The 26,541-nt window shown below is 36.9% G+C and overlaps 2 protein-coding genes and 2 pseudogenes across 2 annotated transcripts; 3 read left to right on the top strand and 1 right to left on the bottom strand.

The window, feature by feature from the left end:
* Positions 1-1,019: 1,019 nt before the first annotated feature.
* Positions 1,020-4,276, top strand: LOC124397170 (annotated as a pseudogene).
* Positions 3,935-15,867, bottom strand: LOC124396917 (testis-expressed protein 2-like). Its single transcript, XM_046866304.1, is given in 14 exon segments — positions 3,935-4,511; positions 4,670-4,790; positions 4,890-5,099; positions 5,199-5,330; positions 5,642-5,777; positions 6,050-6,149; positions 7,199-7,342; positions 8,162-8,364; positions 8,519-8,804; positions 10,330-10,530; positions 11,253-12,376; positions 12,379-12,531; positions 15,346-15,519; positions 15,741-15,867. Coding segments are annotated over 12 exon segments (2,832 nt in total). The 5' UTR covers positions 12,425-12,531; positions 15,346-15,519; positions 15,741-15,867; the 3' UTR covers positions 3,935-4,382.
* Positions 15,868-17,272: 1,405 nt separating this feature from the next.
* On the top strand, positions 17,273-21,805 carry LOC124397262 (methionine-R-sulfoxide reductase B1-A-like). The gene is made up of 4 exons (XM_046866790.1): positions 17,273-17,423; positions 19,466-19,608; positions 20,376-20,490; positions 21,321-21,805. The coding sequence occupies exons 1-4, from the start codon at positions 17,369-17,371 to the stop codon at positions 21,332-21,334; spliced, it is 327 nt and encodes a 108-aa protein (XP_046722746.1). The 5' UTR covers positions 17,273-17,368; the 3' UTR covers positions 21,335-21,805.
* Positions 21,806-22,431: 626 nt separating this feature from the next.
* On the top strand, positions 22,432-26,541 carry LOC124397263 (annotated as a pseudogene).

Genomic DNA, 26,541 nt, shown 5'->3' with positions numbered 1-26,541 from the left:
AAAGGTCTCTTCCTCTCTTTTCAATCCAATAACTGCATATTATACACCAATGAAATGGGTGGAATTTAATTTGAACATCCATTCAGAAAAAAAGATTTAAGACTAATGCTACACAATATTATTATCAATATACATTATATCTATACATGTGTTTCTGAATATATAAGTCAACCACAAGACAACAGTGTGAAACTTCAGGATGAGCTCCCTTGTCCTAACTCCTAAAATATGGTCCTAAAATGTTGAGGGAAAAGACAAAAAATATGGTGTGAAAAAGCATGCTGAAGTAAATTTTACTAATTTGCTAATGTTAGCTGGCAAAATTAAAAAAAAAATAAAAAACCTGTTATTTATCGTTATCAAGTTAGTTAGTGTTGGTCATGTGTATTTGAGTCAGAGATTTACATATTACAGAGATTGAATAATGTTTTTAGGGATGACATAACTGCTTGAAAACAAATATAAATAAGTTATAAATAAGTTTTCATAAGCAAATTTTAAAATATTTAATATAAATTATTATTATTGTTTTATCATTTATTTAATATATATTTCTCTTTTTTTTAATTACTCTTTTTTTCTTTTTTTTTCTTGACCTTTTTTTACCTAATACCTGAAATTTTAACTGCATAGATTTCACAGGTCCTATATAGTAATTTTAATACAATATAAATTCTCAATAAATTAGAATACCAATATTTTGTGTCTTACCCTCTATGTCCAGGGTGTCAATGATCAAAGTCAGCAGTCAGTCCCCCATGATTGTGTAGCCTGAACCAGACTAAGACACCATTTAAAGGCTCAGGGAACCCCTTGTGTTTGAATTTAATGAGCTGATTATGGTGTGACACCATATATGATATATATTGACATTTTATTATTGAATAAAGGACATATAGAATGCTTTTGTATAAAATGTTTTTTAAAGTGTGTTACCTTTTAATATCATCTTTATATTATATTACTTTTATATCTTACTGTTATGAAAATAAGTAGCAGTCTTTCTGTCTGTTTTACAGATGTGCCTGCCTCCACTGAGGCAGAAGAAAGCCCACATCATGAAGGTGCAGGTGAATGGAGGATAGCTGAGAAGGTGGACTGGGTGAGGGAAAAGCTGGAGCAGCCTGTGCTTGTGTCTTCTGTCTTCTCCCAGAATGAAATGATCGATGTGATCGGGGTAACCAAGGGCCATGGTGTAAAGGGTTAAATGTATGATGGGACAGTTCTCCTTGCTATGCAGCAGATGAAATGCTGATTATTTATATACCATATATAATATACCATATTTATTTTTTTGCTATTAAATCCATACTACATGATTCAAAAGGGACAAATTAGAATTAAGCTTTTACAGTGTAATAAATATTATATTTTAATATCTGTTTAAACCTCTACATTTTTGCATGTTTTATACATAACCTTATATTATTTATGTATTTGTATGTATTTAATGTTGGTTCTTAAACAGTAATTTCTTTAGTTCATTTACTATTAGTTAGATAAATTGGTCTTGTTTTTACTGTTAGTAACAAAGCAAGAGTAAAATTAATGTTTTAACATATACTAAATATTAATGACCACAGTAAAAGTATGCAAGTACCCTGGTTAAAAATACTTACAATGCAGAACCATAAAAATATAATGCTTTAGAAAGATATAGCTATAGCAAGAACATATACAAATATAACATACTCAAAAGGAGCATTTTAAAGTCCTCACAGAACTGCTGTTGGGCTCACTAGGTTTATATTAGAAATGTTTTGCTTCTGTTACCTGCAGGTGTGATGAGTCGCTGGCACACCAAAAAGCTACCCAGAAAAACCCATAAAGGTCTCAGGAAAGTGGCCTGTATTGGAGCTTGGCATCCAGCCCGTGTGGCCTTCACTATTGCTCGTGCGGGTCAGGAAGGCTACCACCATCGCACAGAATTCAACAAAAAGGTCTGCTATTTTTATTGTCTCTGAATGAAAAAATATTTCCCAGTATTATGTATCAACTCAAACTGCTTTTATTTTTTTTGATTTACCGTATTGGAAAAGGGGTTCATATCCAAGAAGGAAAAGTGGTGTTCAACAATGCCTCCACTAGTTATGATACAACTCAGAAGAGCATCACTCCACTGGTAATAAAATCTACAAATAAACAAATATATATATATATATATTTTTTTTATGTATTGTATTCCATTATATACATCTTCTGAACATGTGTTGTACATGCCAGTCACTATTTCAAAATGTCTCATGCAAATTATACTTTTCAACAGGGAGGCTTTCTCCGTTATGGAGAGGTGAACAATGACTTTCTGATGGTGAAAGGTTGCATGGTTGGCACAAAGAAGCGAGTGCTTACTCTCAGAAAGGTATGATTTTTAGGTATAATGTAAAATTAATTCATTAAATTATAAAAAGTGCCCCCTTTTAAGGTCCCCTGGTGGACTAGTGGTTAGGATGCGGCGCTCTCAACGCTGCAGCCGGGGGTCGATCCCCGTTCAGGGAACCAACCCCAGCCATTAGGGTTGCACAAGCCTTAGTTCCGGTCCCAAGCCCGGATAAATGGGGAGGGTTGCGTTAGGAAGGGCATCCAGCGTAAAAACGTGCCAAATCAAACATGCGGATGGTCCGCTGTGGCGACCCCTAACGGGAGAAGCCGAAAGAAAGAAAGTTATAAAAAGTGCCCCCTTTTCAAGGGATAGCATATTTACATTATATGCACTGCACATATTAGATCAGTATGGACTTTGAAATACAGTTCTCTCAGACAGTAATAGAATGGCATTACTAGACAACTATTATTTTTATGTACAGACAACTGAAAACATTTGGGGTTAATATAAGATGAATATATTCTTGAAATTTTGTGCACTTTTGTGAACTTTTATCTTCTTGCTGATGAGCGGTTTGCATCGTGTTAGGTTAGAACTCTTTATTTCTTGTATTAAAGTCTTCAAACCTTGATAAGTAGGGGGCTCAAAAACATGTTGTAGATATCAGGAAATTAAAGGTGAAATTCAATTATATTATCTCATTTTGATCGTCTAATTTCAAACCCAAATGTCTTGTCCTTGCTGTTCCAGTACTTTTGGAGGAAACTGTATATGTGTGTTGATGTTTATACCTTGTGTTTTATGCTGATCTATGCTGATTGGTCAGAATATGTATTTTTTTACAACACAAAGGCTCAGACAGTAGTTTAGGCAGCAAGGTTAACACATTGTTTCCAATAGATTATTATTTCTGTAGTAAAAAAACAATATAGAGATATGGTGGACACTTCGAAGAAACATGTAACATGTTAAACTTAAAAAAACATTTTTGTCAGGAGATGTTTATTTAGCATTTTTGGAAAAAGTTACCAGTGTCAGTGCTTTGTAACAGAAATAAAGCTGAAATTACTAAGGGTTGTGTGGTTTCTCTGTAACATTGCACATTTACATTTATAGCATTTGGCAGATGCCCTTATCCAGAGTCAATTAAAGTTATCTAATTTATAGAACAGTTGAAAGTTAAGGGTCTTGCCTAATGGCCCAGCAGTGGCAGATTGGTGGTGCTAAGATTTGAATTAATGACCTATGTATGATGTGTATTTCATTAATAAATAAGGGATTTTAGCATCAACAAATTGCTGTGAGGAAGAAAACACTTTGATACATGCTGCTACTGGAAAGTAATCAGCTGCCACCACACCATCTTGGACTTTTTGTAATTGTATACTTATGTAACAGTACATCATGTCATGCTTTGTTCTTTATGCCATACTACATTCACCTTTGTGTGTTTTAGTCCCTTCTCGTGCAATCCACACGCAAGGCAAAGGAATCAATTGACCTCAAATTTATAGACACCACCTCCAAGTTTGGTCATGGCCGCTTTTAGACCGCCCAGGAGAAGTTTGCTTTCATGGTAAATAAGAACATTAAACCAGGCAAAAAGCATAAAGTGAACAATTGTTTTATGACATGAATTATAATGAACAACCTCGACTTAAACTTTATGAATTCTACTATTCAATTTAAAATAAATTTGAGTGTACTACAAGCCTTTTAGTTCTTTTAGAGCTTCATGTTCTGTGTAGTGATTCAAATTTTCAAATTTCACATTTTGATTCTCTGCTCTTGTGTCTAAATTGTCAATTTATGGCCAGATACCATTTTCAAAATTTAATTCAGCAGTTTCTATGTCATAATAGTTTAAGTTCACCAAGAAATATTCTTTTGCAACAAGGGTAATATTTTTTTCACTCACAATCTGCCATTTTCCATCAGAACTGTGCGTAGCTCAAGTACATTTGCCTCAATTTCCTCTCCAATGTATGAGGACTATTGCAAATATGGCACACATCACAATTTTCACTCTTTCCATCATGTCCTTTGTATCCAGGCATTAGTCTGAACTGTGCTCCTGTTGATCCTGGCTTTCTCCAGAGAAATTCTGAGACATGTCAGTATTGTCCATCCCAGAAGACATAAGAGGCAGGTACAAGTCATCCATGTTGGGCATTACAAAGATTTCCTGTGTACAACCGAAATATAATGCTGGTTAGAGACCTGTATAATGGCTAGCACAGATATCTATATACTTAATATAATATACTTTAAATATGTGTTCAATATTGCATATATAAAAATATTGTTTGCACTTCAAAGTAAATGAATGTCACATGATCTGACCTGAAATTCACACTGCAGTTTCCTCTCTATCCACTCAGTTACATGAGTGAATGTGACCTCTCTCTCACCCAGCATAGGCTTCACTCTCAGGTCTAGTCTTGGTGGAACACGGAAACTGTACCTACACATGCATATTAACACACATACACACATGATTACTAAAGTCTAGCGATTTTTGGTTTATTAAAATAAATAATTTGAAGTGGAAGAATAGCAGTACCATATTCGGTCAGTGGGGGGTGGTGGAATGTTAACAGCTAAAGGTCCTGAAAGCTCCTGCACTTCAACCCTAAGTAGCAGGGGAGTGTTGGAGACTTCAGTGATTTTCTTTTTGATGTACTCATTTTCTGTGGCTTTCTGGAAATATTTGGATTTGGCAATCTTGTCCACAAATCGCAGAATTTTCCTGCTGGTGCTGCTTCCACCATGCCTAGAGATGTAGAGATTAAAATGTACTTACCTTTTCAGTTAGAATAGTTCCCTAAAGAAAGAATCATTTAAAGTTCTAAGGTAATAAGAGAATTATTACCCCTCAGTCCCAGTGTATATACTCTTATCTCCCAGTGGGCCTTGGGGCTCGGATGGCATTAGCTCCTCTTCATCAGATGAGTCTGCACTGGATGACTCTTCATCACTGTCTGCAATGATACTCACCCTGGGCCTTGTGATAACAAACAAACATACATGTGCAGATTTCTGTTAAGAGAGTTGCAGTCTCTATACATATAACTATTCAGGTAAATATGATCCCAACCCTTAATATTTAGCAGAGTTTTGAATAACACAGTGTAGAAGGTCGCACAACATTGTTAATGTAACCTCCAAAGACTTTAAAACTTCCGAACTAGGCCAGTGTTAGTACAATTTTGAAACACAGGGAACAGCTTTTAATACACACAAATGCGCACGCACGCACGCACGCACGCACGCACGCACGCACGCACGCACACAGGCACACATTTATCCTCCTACCCAACACTTGTGCTTGGCTCAGTGATGCAGTAAGCCCCAGAGCAGCTATCTTGGCCGAGCTTGCACAGGTTCATCTTAGTCTCCAGGGTCATGTGCAAAGATCCAGTATACATCACCTCCAGGTCCAGCCACAGGCCTGCACATACAAACACACACACAACACACACACACACACACACACACACACATGCGTTTCACATGACATTGTCATTGGGATTCAAATCATCATTATGTCAGCTGTATCTTATGTGTTCTATCTTGCTTAACCTACTCAAATAATCACAACAGTGTTAAAGGTACAGGGTCAATGTTTGCCAAATTATTTGTGTGTGTGTGTGTGTGTGTGTGTGTGTGTGTGTGTGTGTGTGTGTGTGTGTGTGTGTGTGTGTGTGTGTGTGTTTAGCTCACCTTTGTGATTCACTGAAGGTCTGGAGGTACTTAACACTTGCGGCATGCATGTGCCCAAGTCCAGTTCAGTTAGAGTCAGCTCATTCATGAAGTATGGCAACTAGCAAAAAAAAAATTATATTATGATTCTTGATGACAAAATTTCACAAATAATGGATTTGCATGTGGCTACATTACTTTTCAGTGTGAACCCTACAAAATGACAATGATAAGATTTACATAATTCAGCCTGAAATATAGATGTCACAGTGCAAACTTTAAAATAAGTAAGTATCAGGGCAAACGGCTTGGTGTCCGTGGCACAGTTCCAGAGTTCATGAACTTTAAGCTTGACTTTGGGTTACTGTCCTTGTGAAATTACAGTGTTCTCACCATGTACTGTATATATCAATGTTGTTTCTACCACCTGCCAAATTGGATACTTTAAATTTATGTAAAATGTGTGTTTGTAAATGAATGGTACGTCCTCATGGCTCAGTAGCTGTGGGCTGCTGTTGAGTTCAAATCTTGGCACCAAAAAGGTACCACAATTGGATCCTTGTGCAAGATTATTAAACCTCAACTACATTACTAGTCGTATCATTTCTCAATTGTAAGATAACAGTGTCAGCTAAATGAGAGATTATAAATTGTGTCCCAGTGGATACCTGGTCCAGAATAAAGTGCTTTCCTAAAATGAATTAAAAGTATTTAGACAATACATGCCTAATATTTTAAGTATCTCATTCTCAAGCTTAATGTTTTACTATATGGTTCCAGCTAAATCAGCACTACGCTACAAAATGATTTGTGCCTCAGCTCTAGATTGCACTGTCATGTGCAGTTTTATAGAGAGAGAGAGAGAGAGAGAGAGAGAGAGAGAGAGAGAGAGAGAGAGAGAGAGAGAGAGAGAGAGAGAGACGTTGTTCAGCAGCCATTCTCAAACATTAGAAATCTGCACTTTAACTGCACAACATCCACCAATCTAAGAGGGGGGAATTTGTTAATCTTAGACAGGCTTACTACAGTTCAACTGCAAACAGAAAACTGTTATTAGCCTCCATCTGAACAGGGCAACTTAAATAGTTTGTTCTTACAATTGTTTTGTACAGGAGAAGATTCTATACTAGTGAATGATGTTGATAGGTTCTTTTAATCCTGCATTCTTACCCTAATCTTGCTCAGCTTCTTCTGGATTTTGTGGGCCACCAGGTCAGCCCAGTACTTCTCCTGCAAGAAATCCCAAAAGATCCTCCCAATAAGGGCATTGATCCAGGCCAGATCTCCACACCCTGTTATTGGATCCCTGGAAAACTGCAGCAAAGAGAAAAGAAGAACATAAGCATGCAACCACAAGGAATAATCTATAGCGACATACACTGCTCAAAGTTTAGATTTAAGGGTCTGGTACAGATAAGACTGAGGGAAATTTAAATGCTTAAAAGGTTAGAGAAACTGCTTAAAAATTCTTAAACACATAATAAAAAAATCTAATGAGTGAACTATGTTTAAAAGAAAAAAAAAAAAACATGTAACTGATGTTTATGACTAAAGATTGAGCCTTTATTCAGAATTGCTGGAGAGACGGTTGTCATATACTAAAAATCATATCATATCATATCATATATCATATATCATATCATATATCATATCATATATCATATCATATCATATATCATATCATATCTCATATCACTGTCATATCACTGTCATATACTATACATTCCACTGGTCAGAATTATCCACAGCATGAAACTTTTTAATCAAGAACTACAAGCAGTGAAGTGACAACTGTTCTCAAACACACATACACATTATACTATATAAACACAAAAAATAACTATTATTCTTCGAGAATTCTTGCTCCTGGTGCTACAACTACAAACCGGTTTCCTATTCTTTGTGGAAGACTTGTCTTGTCTTCAGAAATCTCCTGGTCTTATTCTTACCTTTAACTTTCCAGTTTTGGTGAGTCTGTACCCACTGTAGCTTCAGATAATTGTTTGTGACAGATAGGAGTAAAACCTGACATAGACATGTGTATTGTAGCCCAATGACTTTTGTATTCTGAGTTGCTTTTCTGTTCACCAAGGTTGTAAACAGTGGTTATGTGAGTAACTTTAGATTGCTTACCCTCTTTGTGTCAACAGGGCTCCCTGGCTCACTGTGACAGGGCCTGGGAGTGAGGCTACAGCTCTCTGGTGTGATGAATTGAGTCATGTAAGAGTTGTAGTCCAGCAGAATCTTCTCTCTCACTGAGCCAGCCAATTCCTTTAGACACAGCATCGGGGCCTGGTCTTCATTGCTGCCTGGACTGGAGCCTCCACCACTGCATACTAGTGGAGAAAAAGTTATAACTAAAAGTGAATTTGGACAAAACAATCTTAATACGTTAAAAAGAATTGGTCAAAGATACTGTTTACCCTTTTTAAACCCCTTTTTATTTAATGCATTTTTGGAAGCAAGTTCATGTCTGTGTTAATTCTGCACCTGGCTTTAACTCTTCTTGACAGATCTTGTTTTTTGAAGCTAACAGGAAGTACTGATACCACTCCTCTTTCTCTCTTCCTGTACGCCCAAAAAGGTACAGTGTGGAGGTCCGGTCTGCCTCCTTCTCCACCTGTTTGAGTTTTTCTGCTGTTTCAGTCTTTGCCTCTGCTGCCTCACTGACCTGCTCCTCTTCTACACTCTGCTCTTCTTCAGAAAGTGCAATGCAGATGGGATATTTCCTATTCCAGACTCTCTTTTTTGCTAAGATATCTGGCAGCAAAAATACCTGTCAAAGGGAGAACAAGGGCAAGTTAAGTTTACTGAGTATATACATTATTAAGGGTGTGAGGTGTGAAAAAGCCTGCACAACATGCAGTTTTTAAATGAAGGTTTTTATTATTGAGGGAAAACTAAATCCAAAACTACATGGCCCTGTGTGACAAACTGTGTTACAACTGTTGTTTATCACACCTGAGTTCAATTTCTTTAGCCACACCCAGGCCTGATTACTGCCACACCTGTTCGCAATCAAGAAATCTTTTAAATAGGACCTGCCTGACAAAGTGAAGTAGACTAGAAGACCTTAATAAGCTAGACATTATGCTGAGATCCAAAAAAATTCAGAAACAAATAAGAAAGAAAGTAATTGAGATCTATCAGTCTGGATAAGGTTTTAAAGCCATTTCTAAAGCTTTGGGACTCAGGCGAACCACACTGAAAGCCATTATTCACAAATGGCAAAAACATGGAACAGTGGAAAACCTTCCCAGGAGTGGCCGGCCAAACAAAATTACCCCAAGAGCACAGCAACGACTCATCCAAGAGGTCACAAAAGACCCCACAACAACATCCAAAGAACTGCAGGCCTCACTTGCCTCAGTTAAGGTCAGTGTTCATGACTCCACCATGAGAAAGAGATGGCAAAAATGGTCTGCATGACAGAGTTTCAAGACGAAAACCGCTGCTGAGCAAAAAGAACATAAAGGCTCGTCTCAGTTTTGGCAGAAAACATCTTGATGATCCCCATGACTTTTGGGAAAATACTATGTGGACTGACGAGACCGAAGTTGAACTTTTTGGACGGCGTGTGTGCCATTATGTCTAGCGTAAAGTAACACCGCATTTCAGAAAAAGAATGTCATACCAACAGTAAAATATGGTGGTGGTAGTGTGATGGTCTGGGGCTGTTTTGCTGCTTCAGGACCTGGAAGACTTGCTATGATAAATAGAACCATGAATTCTGCTGTTTACCAAAAACTCCTGAAGGAGAATGTCCGGCTATCTGTTCGTAACCTCAAGCTCAAGCAAACTTGGGTTTTGATTCAAAACACACCAGCAAGTCCACCTTTAAATGGCTGAAGAAAAACAATATGAAGACTTTGGAGTGGCCTAGTCAAAGTCCTGACCTGAATCCTATTGAGATGCTGTGACATGACCTTAAAAAGGCGGTTCATGCTTGAAAACCCTCCAATGTGGCTGAATTACAACAATTCTGCATAGATGAGTGGACTTTTTCACACAGGGATTTTGGATTTTGTTTTCCCTAAATAATTAAAACTGCATGTTTTGTTTACTTTAGTTTGATGATCTAAAACATTTAAAGTGTGACAAACATGCAAAATAATAAGAAAGCAAACACTTTTCCCCTCCACTGTATATATATATATATATATATATATATATATATATATATATATATATATATATACATATATATAAAATGTATGTGTGTGAGAACAGTAAGAAGGTTCCAAGAAAAACCCCAAAAACTATGCAACAAGGTAAAAACACATGGTTGGGCTTCACCTGACCTTGCTATTGAAAAGCTGGAAACAGCATGAGCGCACAAATGTAGTGTCATTGGTGGGCTCATTGAAGAAGGCTTGCCGTGGAACGTTGGCACGTGGGTAGGCCAGGTGTAGGGTACATCCATCCAAAGTGACATAAACAGAGTGGCACAGAGAGGGATGATATGACTCTGGGTCATAGCTGTACATCTCATTCATCCAACCCTGCAGCACATCCCAGAGAACATGGATTTATTACCAAAGCTGCTTTTGTCTGTACATATTCATGTCGGCATGCTGAATTGTGTTAGTACTGAAACAACAGAACTTTGTGAATACAAACCCTATCATTTTATTCCTAGGATAAAAACCAGTATTGTAATGTCTATATTTTTCCTATGCAGTAAAGGGGATTTAATTAATTCCTGGAATCTTAACTGTCTGCTTAATTTATTCAATGTTCTACCATATAACTTTCAGAAAACATTTCCTAAAAACAAAGGCAAACAATACCTCTCTGTGCACACGCGATCTATCCTGAAATACATCTTCTATATTTTGCTGTTTTACTAGCACTGCAAATCTAAATACAGCATAATTAAATCAAGAGCATCCTGAGGGAGTCTGATACTGGTGAAGTGTGCTCATTGCTAATTTCTAATTCAAGGAATCCCTTGCAGATTGGTGTATTAATCCAGTTTAACTGCTAACATCAGTCTCAGTAGTTTGTGTGTGTTTCTGTGTGGATGCCTAAGTAAAAAATGAAAAACTTAAATATAAAAATAAAAAAAAGTTAAAACGTAGATATTGCTAGCATCAGCATTACTGAGACTATGCTGGCAATATGTGAGCGAACGAATATCTAGCTGAGTATTGAGTAGTTTTCCAGAGTCACTAAACCCTACTGCAAACTTTTAATTTTGGGTTGACCTGCATGTAGACCTGACCTGAATTTCTCTCTTTGCTGTTTCTCTCAGTGTTGTGCCTATTGACTTCAACAGCAGGCTGTCCATTGGGGAAGAAATAGGCATCTCAGTAGCAGCAGGTCGCTGTGATGCTAACATCATTACCACTGTCAAGCCCAGCATGAATCCACATGCTAGTCCTAGAGACAGTCCTGTCACATAGGAAGATAGTGGTAGCACAAAGAAGCTGTAAGCCAGCATGCCAACACATATCAGCCATCTGCTTGGGTTTGAGGAGGTGGTACACATTGCAGGTGGTGTTTTGACACCCTTCTGCTCTGGGTGATTGACCTCCTTTCTGTCAGAATGCTCCTGAATTTCCAGCACTTGCATAACATCACCATAAGTGCAGATCTCATAACGGCTGCTCTCAATGCCCAGCTTGCAGCAGATCTCAGAATTAAAACCTGGTGTCAGCCTTCTCTGAGGTTTTCGTAGTGGGGTTTCACACACTCCAAGTGGACTCCCAAAATCTTTGTGCCTCCCTGCAGCTCCATTCTCACTCCGATTTGGTAAACCTCCTGCAACACCACCTTGTGAGGCAGGTGAGTCACCTTTCTGTGACTTTGGGCTACCACTGTCCTCTCCAATAATCTTGCTGAGCTTACTAAGTGGCTCCTGCATGGCCTCAGACAATTTGCGGCGCCTGTCCCCAAATCCAGCCAACAGCAAGCTGCTTGAGCTAATCGGTTTCGGACGGGACTCTGTGGGAGAAGATGGAACCGTTTTGGGCAAGGGTTCTGCATCCTGGACCTTGGGCAGTTGACCCAGTTGTTTCCATGGTTCCAGGTGGAGCTTGGAGTCAGAGTTGGAATGACAAAATTCAGAGTCTCTTCTCGAGATCTCCATGGAGAGAGAGTCAACAAGGCTGATCCTGGGATTGGGCCTTAGCAAGGCAGACTCTTTACACTCTTTATCAGTGAAAGCTGAAGAGGATTTTATGTTGCAGCTCATAGAAAGTGGTGCAGCAGTGGTGTCGGGGATTGAGGTTGAAGGCTCACTAAGGGCATTTGGGGTAGAAGAGGAGAGTGGAAACTTGAAAGCAGAAGATTGGAGAATTGGTCGATTGCTCCCTCGGCCACAGGGTTTCTCATTGGAGAAGGAGTAGTGGGACCCTTCTCATCAGCATCCAGGAAGAGCTCACTGTTTTCCATGATTTAGTATGGGTGCATTTAGTGGGCTAATGTTGATCTTGTGGCCATAGGACTGGAACTGTAGTCTTTACATAAGGTTATCCTCTGCACCAATGGCAATAGCATGACTAAAAAAACAATTGAAAACACATATTGCAGTCACTCAATACATGTAATGTCATGTTATGTTTTGAAATCACTTCATCAATTCTCTGTACCAGTACCCTTTTCTTTAAACTACTAATGGGCAATTATCATAGGGAAAAAATATTTGAATATGTTAGGACCTCATAGGATGAGACATAGTACCTCATTTGGATAAAAGAAAGATCATTGTGTTTAGTCTGACATCAGTACAGTAAAAAATAAAAGCAAAACATATTCCCTAAAACCCCAAGCCCAACAGTGTGCATTAACTTTACTGACTGTGCAACATTTTTTTAGGCTGTAAATTAAATAAATTAATTTATATGGCAACATAATCTGCTGATTAAACCCAATCAGTGTATAAGATCTGCTGACTACACTTACGCTGCTTGACTTCTAAGCTTTCTTAAGGCAAAATTGATAGAATGTAATAACACTCAACAGCACTGTTGAATTATAAACAGTGAATCAGTGCTGTCTGAAAGGTTTATTTAAAAATGTGCATCATTTACTCATTCTAATAGGCAATTGCTTTACAATAAGAGCTAATTCAAATAATTCAAAGCCAATTCATAACTGGCATATAATTAACATTAAAGGAGTCTCCAGTGTTAGTGCAGTGTCAGGTTTTAAAAAATGCTGAAATAAAGTGAATATCTTTTCGACAGCAAATAAATAAAATAAAATACTAAATGTGTTTCAGACAGGAAATTTAATCTGGTGAAATAATAAACATTTAAACAGAGTATTGACCCCTAACACATTGTCAAATTAACTCAAGGTTAGTGTCTAAAAGAATTATGCTTGAATGGCCAAGCCAATCTCTTGATGACAAGGAATGGCCCAAAATTGAAAGACTATGCCACCTACACACAATTGCTCCTTAGTGTAGACAGTTGTAACTGTCAAAATTTTCCCTGCAACAAAGTAGAAATGTTGTTAATATGAACATTTTCAAGCCTGATATTTAATAATAGGTTAACAAAAAAAATATTTTCATTTAAACTATGTTTATTGTCTGTCATTTTAATTAAAATGAACTCTGATTGCAAGTTTTTGTCTACCTACTTTAAGACATGACTGTCACTGATAGGCTGTATGAATCTACAGCCCGGGCTTGTATAATAATAATCAGCCCTACACCCATATCATTCTGTGGATTATTATTACAAATTGGTGCTGCTTCCTTATATAAAGCATATAAAGCTTCCCACACAGCATAGTGTTTATATGATTAATTAAAAAACAAATGAACTAAACATAGTATTTATAGATTAGTAATTCCTGTCTTGTTCATTTTTTTTGTAAAAAGTGGGTTTTTATAAACTAGCAAATAAGTTGTTTGTGTTTGAATCTTTTCTCCCTTCTGTTACATTTTAACATAACTTTGATATGCTTACGAATAGATACTTTTTTTGTTCATTTCAATAATGTTAATAATGTACAATGTTAAATGATGTCATGACAAATTTGTTATATATATATATATATATATATATATATATATATATATATATATATATATATATAAACACAACACTTCATTACAACATTTCGTTATTGAATAAAAACAGATTCTAAGTGAAGCGTTGTTAAAAAAAGAAAAAAACAAAGCTGTATCATTATTAAAGAAAAATCAATGTCTGGCTGGCACAAATAACTCCACATCAAAGCACCCCATCATTGATTATTTCTTACGTATCCTATTCCCCCCTGGGGACTGACTGGCACAAAAGAAGGGCAGCATTGGGTTACATTGAGTGCTTAGCATCTTAAGTGTGTAAATAAAGTGCATCTGTATGTTGTCATGTTACTAACTACAACTACACCATACTGCATCCCTGCTAGATGAATTGCACCTGTGCTATAAAAGCAAACAAGCATGTCTTTTTACTAGGTTTTACGTGCATATAAATTTCCCTATGTGGCTTTGTTTCTTTGATATACCTCCACATCCACTGGGTAGTCAGAACTGATTGTTTTGCTATATTAGTACTTTCTGATTTACCCAGTCAGTACATATTTATGTTTGAACCTATGTTTGAATGTCCTTCACAAAATGCTGGCACATAAATAAAATAAAAGCATGTGCATACTGCTCTACTTGGTTGTTCTGATTCAGCATATCAATAGCAGCAGCTTCTTTACCACCATAAGATTCTTAATACTATAGCATGATAATAGGAAATTGGGTAATGTTATACAGAGAGATACTGTTTGAGGGCAGAGTGATGAGATGAACCTGTATTTCTGTCAGTAGATGAGCAGGATCTGTGTAGGTTAAATCACTGGATTGCAGAAATAGGGTCACTAGAGAACAGTATTAAGTCAGTGTAAAGCTTCTGGGAGCAGTGATAGCAGCCTATGGGAGAGCTGAAATCAATTTATCAATAGTTTGATGATGAAACTATATGGGCTGAACAATGTTATATATTACTGATGGAATAATAAAAATGACAGAAGGCATAAATTATTAATAATATATAAAAGAAATGTTTCAAGTCTTTCGGTTCCCTGGCTTTTTCAACTCTGATTTGTGCTAAGTAACCTATTTAGATACAACTGTCACTGACAAGCTCATGAATCAGTCTGTGTAAAAAAAAAGAAAAGAAAGAAAAATCAGTCTATGCCCCGTATCTTAATACATTTCTGTGTAAATTAAATTGCTGCTGAATTTTCTGGTATATATGCTTAAAAATAAATTTACTGACATAATGTTGTCTAGAAGTAGGCTTTTGAATTACATCATTTTCCTAATGATTGAAAAAAAATCACAACTTTTCTGATTAACTCACCTGAATCTCGACATCCAGCGGACAAAATTCAGGAGTGGAGAAACACCTCATTACGTTTAAATCATTTATTTTTTTTTAAATCATTTTCACAGGTGTCAGCAGAAGCAGAAGACAGGATTCAGTGTATTTCTGGATTACAGTCATCTAGAGCACTGGTCCTTTCCTGCAGCATCTCTGTGCAGACGCAAGATCCAGATAAAAGAATAAAATAACACTCACACACTTCTTTCAGTGTTCAGTCTAGTTAGACTGATAAAACTGCTGCAGGATAATGCACATCACTCCTTTTTCAGTGGGATCGTTTTTCAGATCGCACGTTTTCCTCGACAAGACCTCGTCTGCCCAACATGCCTTTACTTATTAACTATTCGGATCAACGTAAGCTGTTTATTTACCTTCTGTTTTGGTCAGCATGCAAACACAAGTGTAAGGTGTCCCATGTCGCACTCATCAGCATCATTCGCATCACCAGCAGCAGTAGCGTTTTCTAATCCGGAGTGATGTTAATGAGCAGCGCCCTCCGGTTAGTCCACGCGCTCCAGCTGCTGCAGTGTACACTACACGAGTCCGGTATCGTCTGGCAAAGGACCGCAATGCTATATAATCTCTTATATAATCCCCGAACAGGTGAATCCCGACACAGGAAAGTCAGCCTGTACTGCTGAAGAGCTGCACGTGTTACATCCACATCCACATTTTACCCATGTCCAAATACATCTGGATTTGCATGTTTGCAGCTGTCTGAGTTTGAATGGTGAAAATGGATTATGGATACTTGAATTTGAATCGGGCTTTCTATTATTCCAGTATTATACACTACAACATTTTTGGACACTTGACTTTAAGATTTGTATCTGCTTTAGCCTTTTGCTTTTGCTTTTATAATAACTTCCACTCTTCTGGGTGTATGTTCCACTAGATTTCGAAGTGTGCTTGTGTAGATGTGTGCTCATTCAGCCATGAAGGAATTAGTGCAGATGTAGGTGATATGAGGAGGCCTGGAAGCAGTCCCATTTCATCCCAGTAAGGCTGAAGTCATAGCTCTATAGCAGGCAACTCAAGATCTTCTACTCCAGACCTATGTAAACCATATTTTCATGGAGCCTGCTTTGTGCACATGTTTGGGTCTCCTAGTTCATATGAAGGTAAAACTTTGTGCTATTGTATCTAAAGACGTCATGTACAGTACACCTCCAACTTTGTGGTAACAGTGGTGGGGAAGAAACAGATAAGACTGAAAAAGTCAAGTGTCTCAATACTTTATTCCATATAATAAAGTTTTTAAAAGTGTTTCTCTATAAATTGTTTTTCTTCTTGAGAGTATCTTCACGGTAAAATAAACAATTGAGTCTAACATCAAAATACTAGATTTTTGTTTTCTTTTTATTAATTGTGCATAATTTAAAAACGTTTTAGTACAATCCAAAATGCTTCTAAAAATATAAGAATTTAACTAGCTATACCAGGGATGGGATATATATATCTCAAAGTCTGGAGTAAGTTTTGTTGTGGCAATTCTCAGGATAGATACGAGGTGTTTGTCAGAAACTGTCGCAGTTTTTAAAGAGTATCAGATTAAGCTCTCTTAATAGAAGAAGAGAGTATTGCACGCGAACAACGTCAATGGAGCTGAAGTGCGACATCTTTAGGGGAAACGTGGGCATTACAGTGGAAAGTTAAATTGAACAATGTTTACCCGTACCTATTTTAATAGAATTTGGTCACGTTCGGCGTGCCGGATCAATAAACCCGCGGGCCGTAGTTTGCCCATCTCTGAGCTATACTCATCGTGCTATTTATTTATTTATTTATTTATTTATTTATTTATTTATTTATTTATTTATTTATTTATTTAAAAATAAGAAATGCTGTCATCGTGTGGTTGAGTTGAGAATAGCCTCTGCTGCAAAAGTGGTCACGTGGTACAGACCACTCCGTCAAAAGCGCGACGATCTCGTCACGTGTCTGTTTCGGAAGAGAGAAGTTTCTTCTTAAACGCGCCGCGCAACACTGTTTTGCGACCATGTCATTTTGTTCATTTTCCAGAGGAGAGATCTTTAAAGATCACTTCGACGCGGGTAAGTTTTCGTCGTGGCTCTGCTGACTCTCTCCATACAGCAGCAGTTATGCTGAAAGAAAGAACCAGCATTAAAAACTTGAATGAAGAATGTTGCATAACTTAGTCTCATTAATGTGAAAAACTGTTTACAGCTTTCAAACTGCAGTTATGTAATAACTTGTGTATAACTTAAGTTGTGTATATTATTCCAATTATATCAGCATGCAAACTGTATAGTATGGTGTTAATCTGTTTAAAAAAAGAGTGAAAAGTAAGCACCAAAGAATTCCTAAATTATGTTGTGTGTAATAATGTGAAATGGGGAAAAGTATTAAACACACTTACTGAAATGTATTTAATACTTCGTACAAAAGCCTTTCTCATTCTCTGGTTCTATCCTTGCCCTGTACTTGTTCTTTAGATATGCCAGTGTGGAAAAAACGCTCTCACAAAGGTATGTAGTTGGAAAGGGTAAAAGACACCTCAATGCTTTTACTGTGAGCTCTGGGATGTAGATGCAAAGTGCCATGGTTTAAAAAAAAAATTGTATTGTTCACTAAAACATACTGCCAAACAGTGTCAGTTTAAATATTTTCATTAAATTCAGTTTTCCCACTAATGTGCAAATATTCTGGAAATGTTTGGAAAAATAAATTATGAAAAAAAAAAAAAGATTTTAATAGTGAAATTATGTAGGCTGTCACGGACCACATGCAGTGCCGCCGCGGACCACCAGGGGGCCGCGGACCACCGGTTGAAAACCCCTGATCTGGACCATTCTATCAGCTTTATTTTCGCTCTCTGAAACCAATTGAGAGTTTCCTTGGCTGTGTGTTCGGGATCATTGTCTTGCTGGAATGTTCACCCTCATTTCATCTTCATCATCCTGAAAGATGGCATCAGATTTTTTTATCAAGAATGTCTGGGTAAATTTTTTCATTCGTCAAATGAAGTTAAATGAAGTCTGCCAGTACCGTATGCTGAAAAACAGCCCCACACCATGATGTTCCCACCTTCAAACTTCACTGTTGGTATGGTATTTTTGGGCTGATGTGCAGTGCTATTTGTTCTCCAAACATGGTGTCTTATGGCATCCAAAGAAAGTTACATTTTGAGTGTGTTACTTATTGTTTTCTTTGAAACAATTGTACCTGATTATTCCAGGTCTTTCAGAAGCTCTCCACAAGTGGTCATTGGCTCTTGGACAACTCTTCTGATATTCTTTTCACTCCTCTGTCAGAAATCTTGTAAAGAGCACCTGGTCAAGGCCAGTTTATGGTGAAATTGTTCTTTCCACTTCCGGATTATAACCCCAACAGTGCTCACTGGAACATTCAGAAGTTTTGAAATCCTTCTGTAACCAATCCTATCAGTATATTTTGCAACAATAAGATTGCAAAGGTCTTGAGGGAGCTCATTGCTTTTACTTATCATGAGATGTTTCTCACCTTGGTAATAGGACACCTTTATACAAGCCATTAGTTGGGACTGAACCAGCTGATATTAATTTGCACTGACCAGGGCAGGATTGCTTTCTAATTACTGATTGATTTCAGCTGGTGTCTTGGCTTTTCGTGCCTTTTTTCACATCTCTTTCTTCATGTGTTCTATAGTTTTTCTTTATTTCACATTACACACAACTTTAATTTATGGACATGTATGGTTTGACTTCTTTGCATGTGGATTGCATGGGTTGTTACCAACATCTGGTAAAAATCTAATGTCAATAGCACCTTAATAAACATATTTACTGAGCAAAATGTAGATATTATTTTGCCCGCTGTAATTTGCCAGGTGATCACTAGGACATCTTAAACGCTACAAGAAAAAATAACCTAGAATTTGAGTAAATGGGACATTTCACTCTTAAACATCCACATGACATTGTTTGTGAAGTACATAGTGTGTTTGGGATTAACTAATGCTTTCTTTTTGAAAAACCCTTTCATGCCCACTGTACTGGTGCTCCACAAACCGTTTTTTCCTGAAAACTATTATTTATAGATAAACGTGATTTTAAGATCAGAGTAATGTGACATTGCTATTTTCTCTCTTGTGTAGGTACCTATGTTTGTGTTAAGTGTGGATATGAGCTGTTTTCTAGCAAAAAGAAATATGAGCACTCGTCTCCCTGGCCTGCCTTCACTGAAACTATTCACAAGGACAGTGTCTCCAAAATGGAGGAGAGACCTGGTGCGCTGAAGGTAAACGTGTTTATTTAGTGCTACTTATAATGATCCAGTATTGTTAAAGCAAAGGTTTCACTAGAGGTATTGCTTAGGCCCCCTATTGTTATTGCTGCTTCTTCTTTTTCTTCTTCCTGTCTTTCTCTTTTTTACTGCTGTTTACACTGTCTGCGGGAGCCCTCAGAAATAGTAAAGTAGAAAGTTGTTAACTTAGAGTGATTAGGGAGGATCTTGGGAACATTCAAACCACATTTGGGCCAGGTGCTGCCAATGGTCTAGCTCTACATCAGGGGTCACCAACCTTTTGAAACTGAGAGCTACTTCTTGGGTACCGATTAATGTGAAGGGCTTCCAGTTTGATACACACAAGTCGAAATAACAAATTTGCTCAATTTACCTTTAATTATGTTATTATTATTAATTAATGATATTCATATATATATATATATATATATATATATATATATATATATATATATATATATATATATATATATATATCTAGTCATCTATATTTTAATATTGTCATTTTCAAATTCACACCAATGCAAGTGTGATTTTAAAAAAAGAGCTATTTTTAGAAAAGGCCTGCGGGCGACACATGTGGTCCTTGCGGGCGACCTGGTGCCTGCGGCCACCATGTTGGTGACCCCTGATCTACATACTTCCATTGCTAGGTAGTGACAGTGATCTTATAGCTCTAGTTACAAAAACATTTTAACTACAAAATAATTTAATGTAGCTCTGTGTGAACTTATATATTTGAACTGTACTGTTTGTTGTAGATTTGCTGTGGGAAGTGTGGTAATGGCCTGGGTCATGAGTTTCTGAATGACGGACCCAAGCGTGGACTCTCACGATTCTGAATATTCAGCAGCTCACTTAAGTTTATCCCTAAAGGTATTCACTCTTATGCTTAAACTCTTATACAAAAGATTGAACTTGTATGTTTAGTGCTGTCTGTGCTACATGTCCTCTATAATAATCATAATAATCAAGATAATAATTTCTGTGTGAATGGAATGGTGTGCTCACATATTTGACCAGTATGATCAAGGCAAAGCAATTCATTAGCTAACGTATGGGCCTTAACAAATTATGTTTAGAAAGTTAGCAAGAATGAAACAAATGCGGCTTTTGCAAATGTAGACAGTGTTAAAGCTTTTTCAGTGTTCTGTAATTTCCTAAAATCAGATTTCGAAAAAGTTTTTAAAGATCTGTGCTAAAAGCAAGACGTGTTTGACTTTCATTGTGTATGAGGCTGCAGTATGACAGCTGCACACCAAGTTTTATGTTTTTAAGCTTATTAAGGAAGACGATCAGTTAAAATTAATTTAATAATAATAATAATAATAATAATAATAATGCAGAATATGTTGTTTAGTCAGTTATAAGTTATAAGCTTTCACTCATCAAAATATTCATAAACTTATTCAGTTAAGAAAAAAAGAAAACTCTGAACTGAGCTTCATTGCTCTGCCTGACTTCTTACGGATTGTGGTGGAGGTGTGCATTTGGGCTGGGATCCCATGGGAGTTTTTTTTTGCTCTTATGCAGGCTAATTCTTGATGTCGTGCTCTCAGTGTGTTGCTTGTTCTGGCCACTACAAAAGAAAAACAAATTGTTTGGACATGTCCCAGGCATCTCAGCTACTGATTTGTATAGCACTGCTTATGCAAACATAATGAAACACACCCATTCATATGCTGCCGATTGTGTCCTTTTTGCAGAGGGTGAACAGTAGAGTGAGCTGATGGAGTGAGGTGAAGAAGACATAATGTTCAGAGGTACAGAGGTTCTGTGGAAGGTGTGGACAGTTTATGACGTGTTGTGCTACAAATCCCTGAGTGGAAGTCAGAACACTGATATTTAAGGTCACACTGGTACAAAAGGACAAGTCTGCTTCTAGTCAGTGTCTCTTCAAGTCTGTTGATAGTCTGTATCCATGCATACCAAAAATGAATCGTGATTGCTATATGGCATTTCTTAAATGATTTTAATTAGGCTGTTTAATGTAAGCAATTGTACGATTGTTAAAAATCCTTGCAATAAGCTTTATGAAAATGTAGCACCAAAGCAGAAAATATTGTTTTGTACAATGGGAGAAAATGTCTGATTATAAGTTATGCTATTGTTTGACAGTGTTGCACAAAGAAATCAAATGTTCTTCTTACCAAACGGTCTAAGAATAAAGTTTTCATTTAAGAATAAGAAATATTTAGTTGCAATTGTTGGTTCAATATTTTCTTTCTGGAAAGAGCTCAGATGTTGGCATTTTATAAAGAACTTTGTAAAGATGTCTGTAAATAATTGGTCTGATTCAGGGTTGGTTTATACATTGATTCAAGATTCAGTTCAAGCTTGATGAATCATGTGCTGGATGTTACACTATACTGTGAAATTCTTAAATGGTGTTCATCCCATCCATTCTCCCACATGTTGTGTGTAATAATGTTGTGTGTAATAATGTGAAATGACAGGGGAAAAGTATTAAACACACTTACTGAAATGTATTTAATACTTCGTACAAAAGCCTTTGATGGTAAGAACAGCTTCAAGATGCCTGGTCTGATTTTAGCCCATTCTTCTACACAAACAGTCTTCCAATCTTGAAGGTTCTTTGGGCCTCTTTCATGAACTCTGATCTTTAGTTCTTTTCATATATTTTAATTTTGATTTGAATCAGGTGATCGTCTGGACCAGGGGGTTTCAACTGGTTCTGTGGTACTCCTTACCTGTTAGTGGGATTTCGGGGTGTGGTGACTTCCACACAGTCTGTCTATTCGTGGTAATATAGTGGTACATAGTGACAGCCTCATATCATTCTCTGGTTCTATCCTTGCCCTGTACTTGTTCTTTAGATATGCCAGTGTGGAAAAAACGCTCTCACAAAGGTATGTAGTTGGAAAGGGTAAAAGACACCTCACTGCTTTTACTGTGAGCTCTGGGATGTAGATGCAAAGTGCCATGGTTTAAAAAAAAAATTGTATTGTTCACTAAAACATACTGCCAAACAGTGTCAGTTTATCCTGTGTCAGTTTGAATATTTTAAATATTTTCATTAAATTCAGTTTTCCCACTAATGTGCAAATATTCTGGAAATGTTTGGAAAAATAAATTATGAAAAAAAAAAAAAAGATTTTAATAGTGAAATTATGTAGGCTGTCACGGACCACATGCAGTGCCCCCGCGGACCACCAGGGGGCCGCGGACCACCGGTTGAAAACCCCTGATCTGGACCATTCTATCAGCTTTATTTTCGCTCTCTGAAACCAATTGAGAGTTTCCTTGGCTGTGTGTTCGGGATCATTGTCTTGCTGGAATGTTCACGCTCATTTCATCTTCATCATCCTGAAAGATGGCATCAGATTTTTTTATCAAGAATGTCTGGGTAAATTTTTTCATTCGTCAAATGAAGTTAAATGAAGTCTGCCAGTACCATATGCTGAAAAACAGCCCCACACCATGATGTTCCCACCTTCAAACTTCACTGTTGGTATGGTATTTTGGGCTGATGTGCAGTGCTATTTGTTCTCCAAACATGGTGTCTTATGGCATCCAAAGAAAGTTACATTTTGAGTGTGTTACTTATTGTTTTCTTTGAAACAATTGTACCTGATTATTCCAGGTCTTTCAGAAGCTCTCCACAAGTGGTCATTGGCTCTTGGACAACTCTTCTGATATTCTTTTCACTCCTCTGTCAGAAATCTTGTAAAGAGCACCTGGTCAAGGCCAGTTTATGGTGAAATTGTTCTTTCCACTTCCGGATTATAACCCCAACAGTGCTCACTGGAACATTCAGAAGTTTTGAAATCCTTCTGTAACCAATCCTATCAGTATATTTTGCAACAATAAGATTGCAAAGGTCTTGAGGGAGCTCATTGCTTTTACTTATCATGAGATGTTTCTCACCTTGGTAATAGGCCACCTTTATATAAGCCATTAGTTGGGACTGAACCAGCTGATATTAATTTGCACTGACCAGGGCAGGATTGCTTTCTAATTACTGATTGATTTCAGCTGGTGTCTTGGCTTTTCATGCCTTTTTTCACATCTCTTTCATGTGTTCTATAGTTTTTCTTTGTTTTACATTACACACAACTTTAATTTATGGACATGTACATGTTGATTTCTTTGCATGTGTGGATTGCATGGGTTGTTACCAACATCTGGTAAAAATCTAATGTTAATAGAACCTTAAACATTTACTGAGCAAAATGTAGATATTATTTTGCCCGCTGTAATTTGCCAGGTGATCACTAGGACATCTTAAACGCTACAAGAAAAAATAACCTAGAATTTGAGTAAATGGGACATTTGATTAAAGTAGGAATGAGTCCTTTTCACTCTTAAACATCCTCATGACATGGTTTGTGAAGTAGATAGTGTGTTTGGGATTAACTAAGGTAAATTAATAATTTTTATAATTAAAATAATTTTTTGAAAAACCATTTAATGCCCGCTGTACTGGTGCTCCACAAACCGTTTTTTCTTAAACTATTATTTATAGATAAATGTGATTTCAGATCGGAGTAATGTGACATTGCTATTTTCTCTCTTGTGTAGGTACCTATGTTTGTGTTAAGTGTGGATATGAGCTGTTTTCTAGCAAAAAGAAATATGAGCACTCGTCTCCCTGGCCTGCCTTCACTGAAACTATCCACAAGGACAGTGTCTCCAAATTGGAGGAGAGACCTGGTGCGCTGAAGGTAAACGTGTTTATTTAGTGCTACTTATAATGATCCAGTATTGTTAAAGCAAAGGTTTCACTAGAGGTATTGCTTAGGCCCCCTATTGTTATTGCTGCTTCTTCTTCTTCTTCTTCTTTTTCTTCTTCCTGTCTTTCTCTTTTTTTACTGCTGTTTACACTGTCTGCGGGAGCCCTCAGAAATAGTAAAGTAGAAAGTTGTTAACTTAGAGTGATTAGGGAGGATCTTGGGAACATTCAAACCACATTTGGGCCAGGTGCTGCCAATGGTCTAGCTCTACATCAGGGTCACCAACCTTTTGAAACTGAGAGCTACTTCTTGGGTACCGATTAATGTGAAGGGCTTCCAGTTTGATACACACAAGTCGAAATAACAAATTTGCTCAATTTACCTTTAATTATGTTATTATTAATAATTAATGATATTCATATATATATATATATATATATATATATATATATATATATATATATATATATATATATATATATATATATATATATATATATATATAATATATAGTCATCTATATTTTAATATTGTCATTTTCAAATTCACACCAATGCAAGTGTGATTTTAAAAAAAGAGCTATTTTTAGAAAAGGCCTGCGGGCGACACATGTGGTCCTTGCGGGCGACCTGGTGCCTGCGGCCACCATGTTGGTGACCCCTGATCTACATACTTCCATTGCTAGGTAGTGACAGTGATCTTATAGCTCTAGTTACAAAAACATTTTTACTACAAAATAATTTAATGTAGCTCTGTGTGAACTTATATATTTGAACTGTACTGTTTGTTGTAGATTTGCTGTGGGAAGTGTGGTAATGGCCTGGGTCATGAGTTTCTGAATAGCGGACCCAAGCGTGGACTCTCACGATTCTGAATATTCAGCAGCTCACTTAAGTTTATCCCTAAAGGTATTCACTCTTATGCTTAAACTCTTATACAAAAGATTGAACTTGTATGTTTAGTGCTGTCTGTGCTACATGTCCTCTATAATAATCATAATAATCAAGATAATAATTTCTGTGTGAATGGAATGGTGTGCTCACATATTTGACCAGTATGATCAAGGCAAAGCAATTCATTAGCTAACGTATGGGCCTTAACAAATTATGTTTAGAAAGTTAGCAAGAATGAAACAAATGCGGCTTTTGCAAATGTAGACAGTGTTAAAGCTTTTCAGTGTTCTGTAATTTCCTAAAATCAGATTTGAAAAAGTTTTTAAAGATCTGTGCTAAAAGCAAGACGTGTTTGACTTTCATTGTGTATGAGGCTGCAGTATGACAGCTGCACACCAAGTTTTATGTTTTTAAGCTTATTAAGGAAGACGATCAGTTAAAATTAATTTAATAATAATAATAATAATAATAATAATAATGCAGAATATGTTGTTTAGTCAGTTATAAGTTATAAGCTTTCACTCATCAAAATATTCATAAACTTATTCAGTTAAGAAAAAAAGAAAACTCTGAACTGAGCTTCATTGCTCTGCCTGACTTCTTACGGATTGTGGTGGAGGTGTGCATTTGGGCTGGGATCCCATGGGACCCCATGGGAGTTTTTTTTTTGCTCTTATGCAGGCTAATTTTTGATGTCGTGCTCTCAGTGTGTTGCTTGTTCTGGCCACTACAAAAGAAAAACAAATTGTTTGGACATGTCCCAGGCATCTCAGCTACTGATTTGTATAGCACTGCTTATGCAAACATAATGAAACACACCCATTCATATGCTGCCAAATGTGTCCTTTTTGCAGAGGGTGAACAGTAGAGTGAGCTGATGGAGTGAGGTGAAGAAGACATAATGTTCAGAGGTACAGAGGTTCTGTGGAAGGTGTGGACAGTTTATGACGTGTTGTGCCACAAATCCCTGAGTGGAAGTCAGAACACTGATATTTAAGGTCACACTGGTACAAAAGGACAAGTCTGCTTCTAGTCAGTGTCTCTTCAAGTCTGTTGATAGTCTGTATCCATGCATACCAAAAATGAATCGTGATTGCTATATGGCATTTCTTAAATGATTTTATTTAGGCTGTTTAATGTAAGCAATTGTACGATTGTTAAAAAATCCTTGCAATAAGCTTTATGAAAATGTAGCACCAAAGCAGAAAATATTGTTTTGTACAATGGGAGAAAATTTCTGATTATAAGTTATGCTATTGTTTGACAGTGTTGCACAAAGAAATCAAATGTTCTTCTTACCAAACGGTCTAAGAATAAAGTTTTCATTTAAGAATAAGAAA

The sequence above is a fragment of the Silurus meridionalis genome, chromosome 14, assembly GCF_014805685.1.
Source record: "Silurus meridionalis isolate SWU-2019-XX chromosome 14, ASM1480568v1, whole genome shotgun sequence".
NCBI classification, from domain to species: Eukaryota; Metazoa; Chordata; class Actinopteri; order Siluriformes; family Siluridae; genus Silurus; species Silurus meridionalis.
This window is presented reverse-complemented; position numbering and strand designations above follow the sequence as displayed.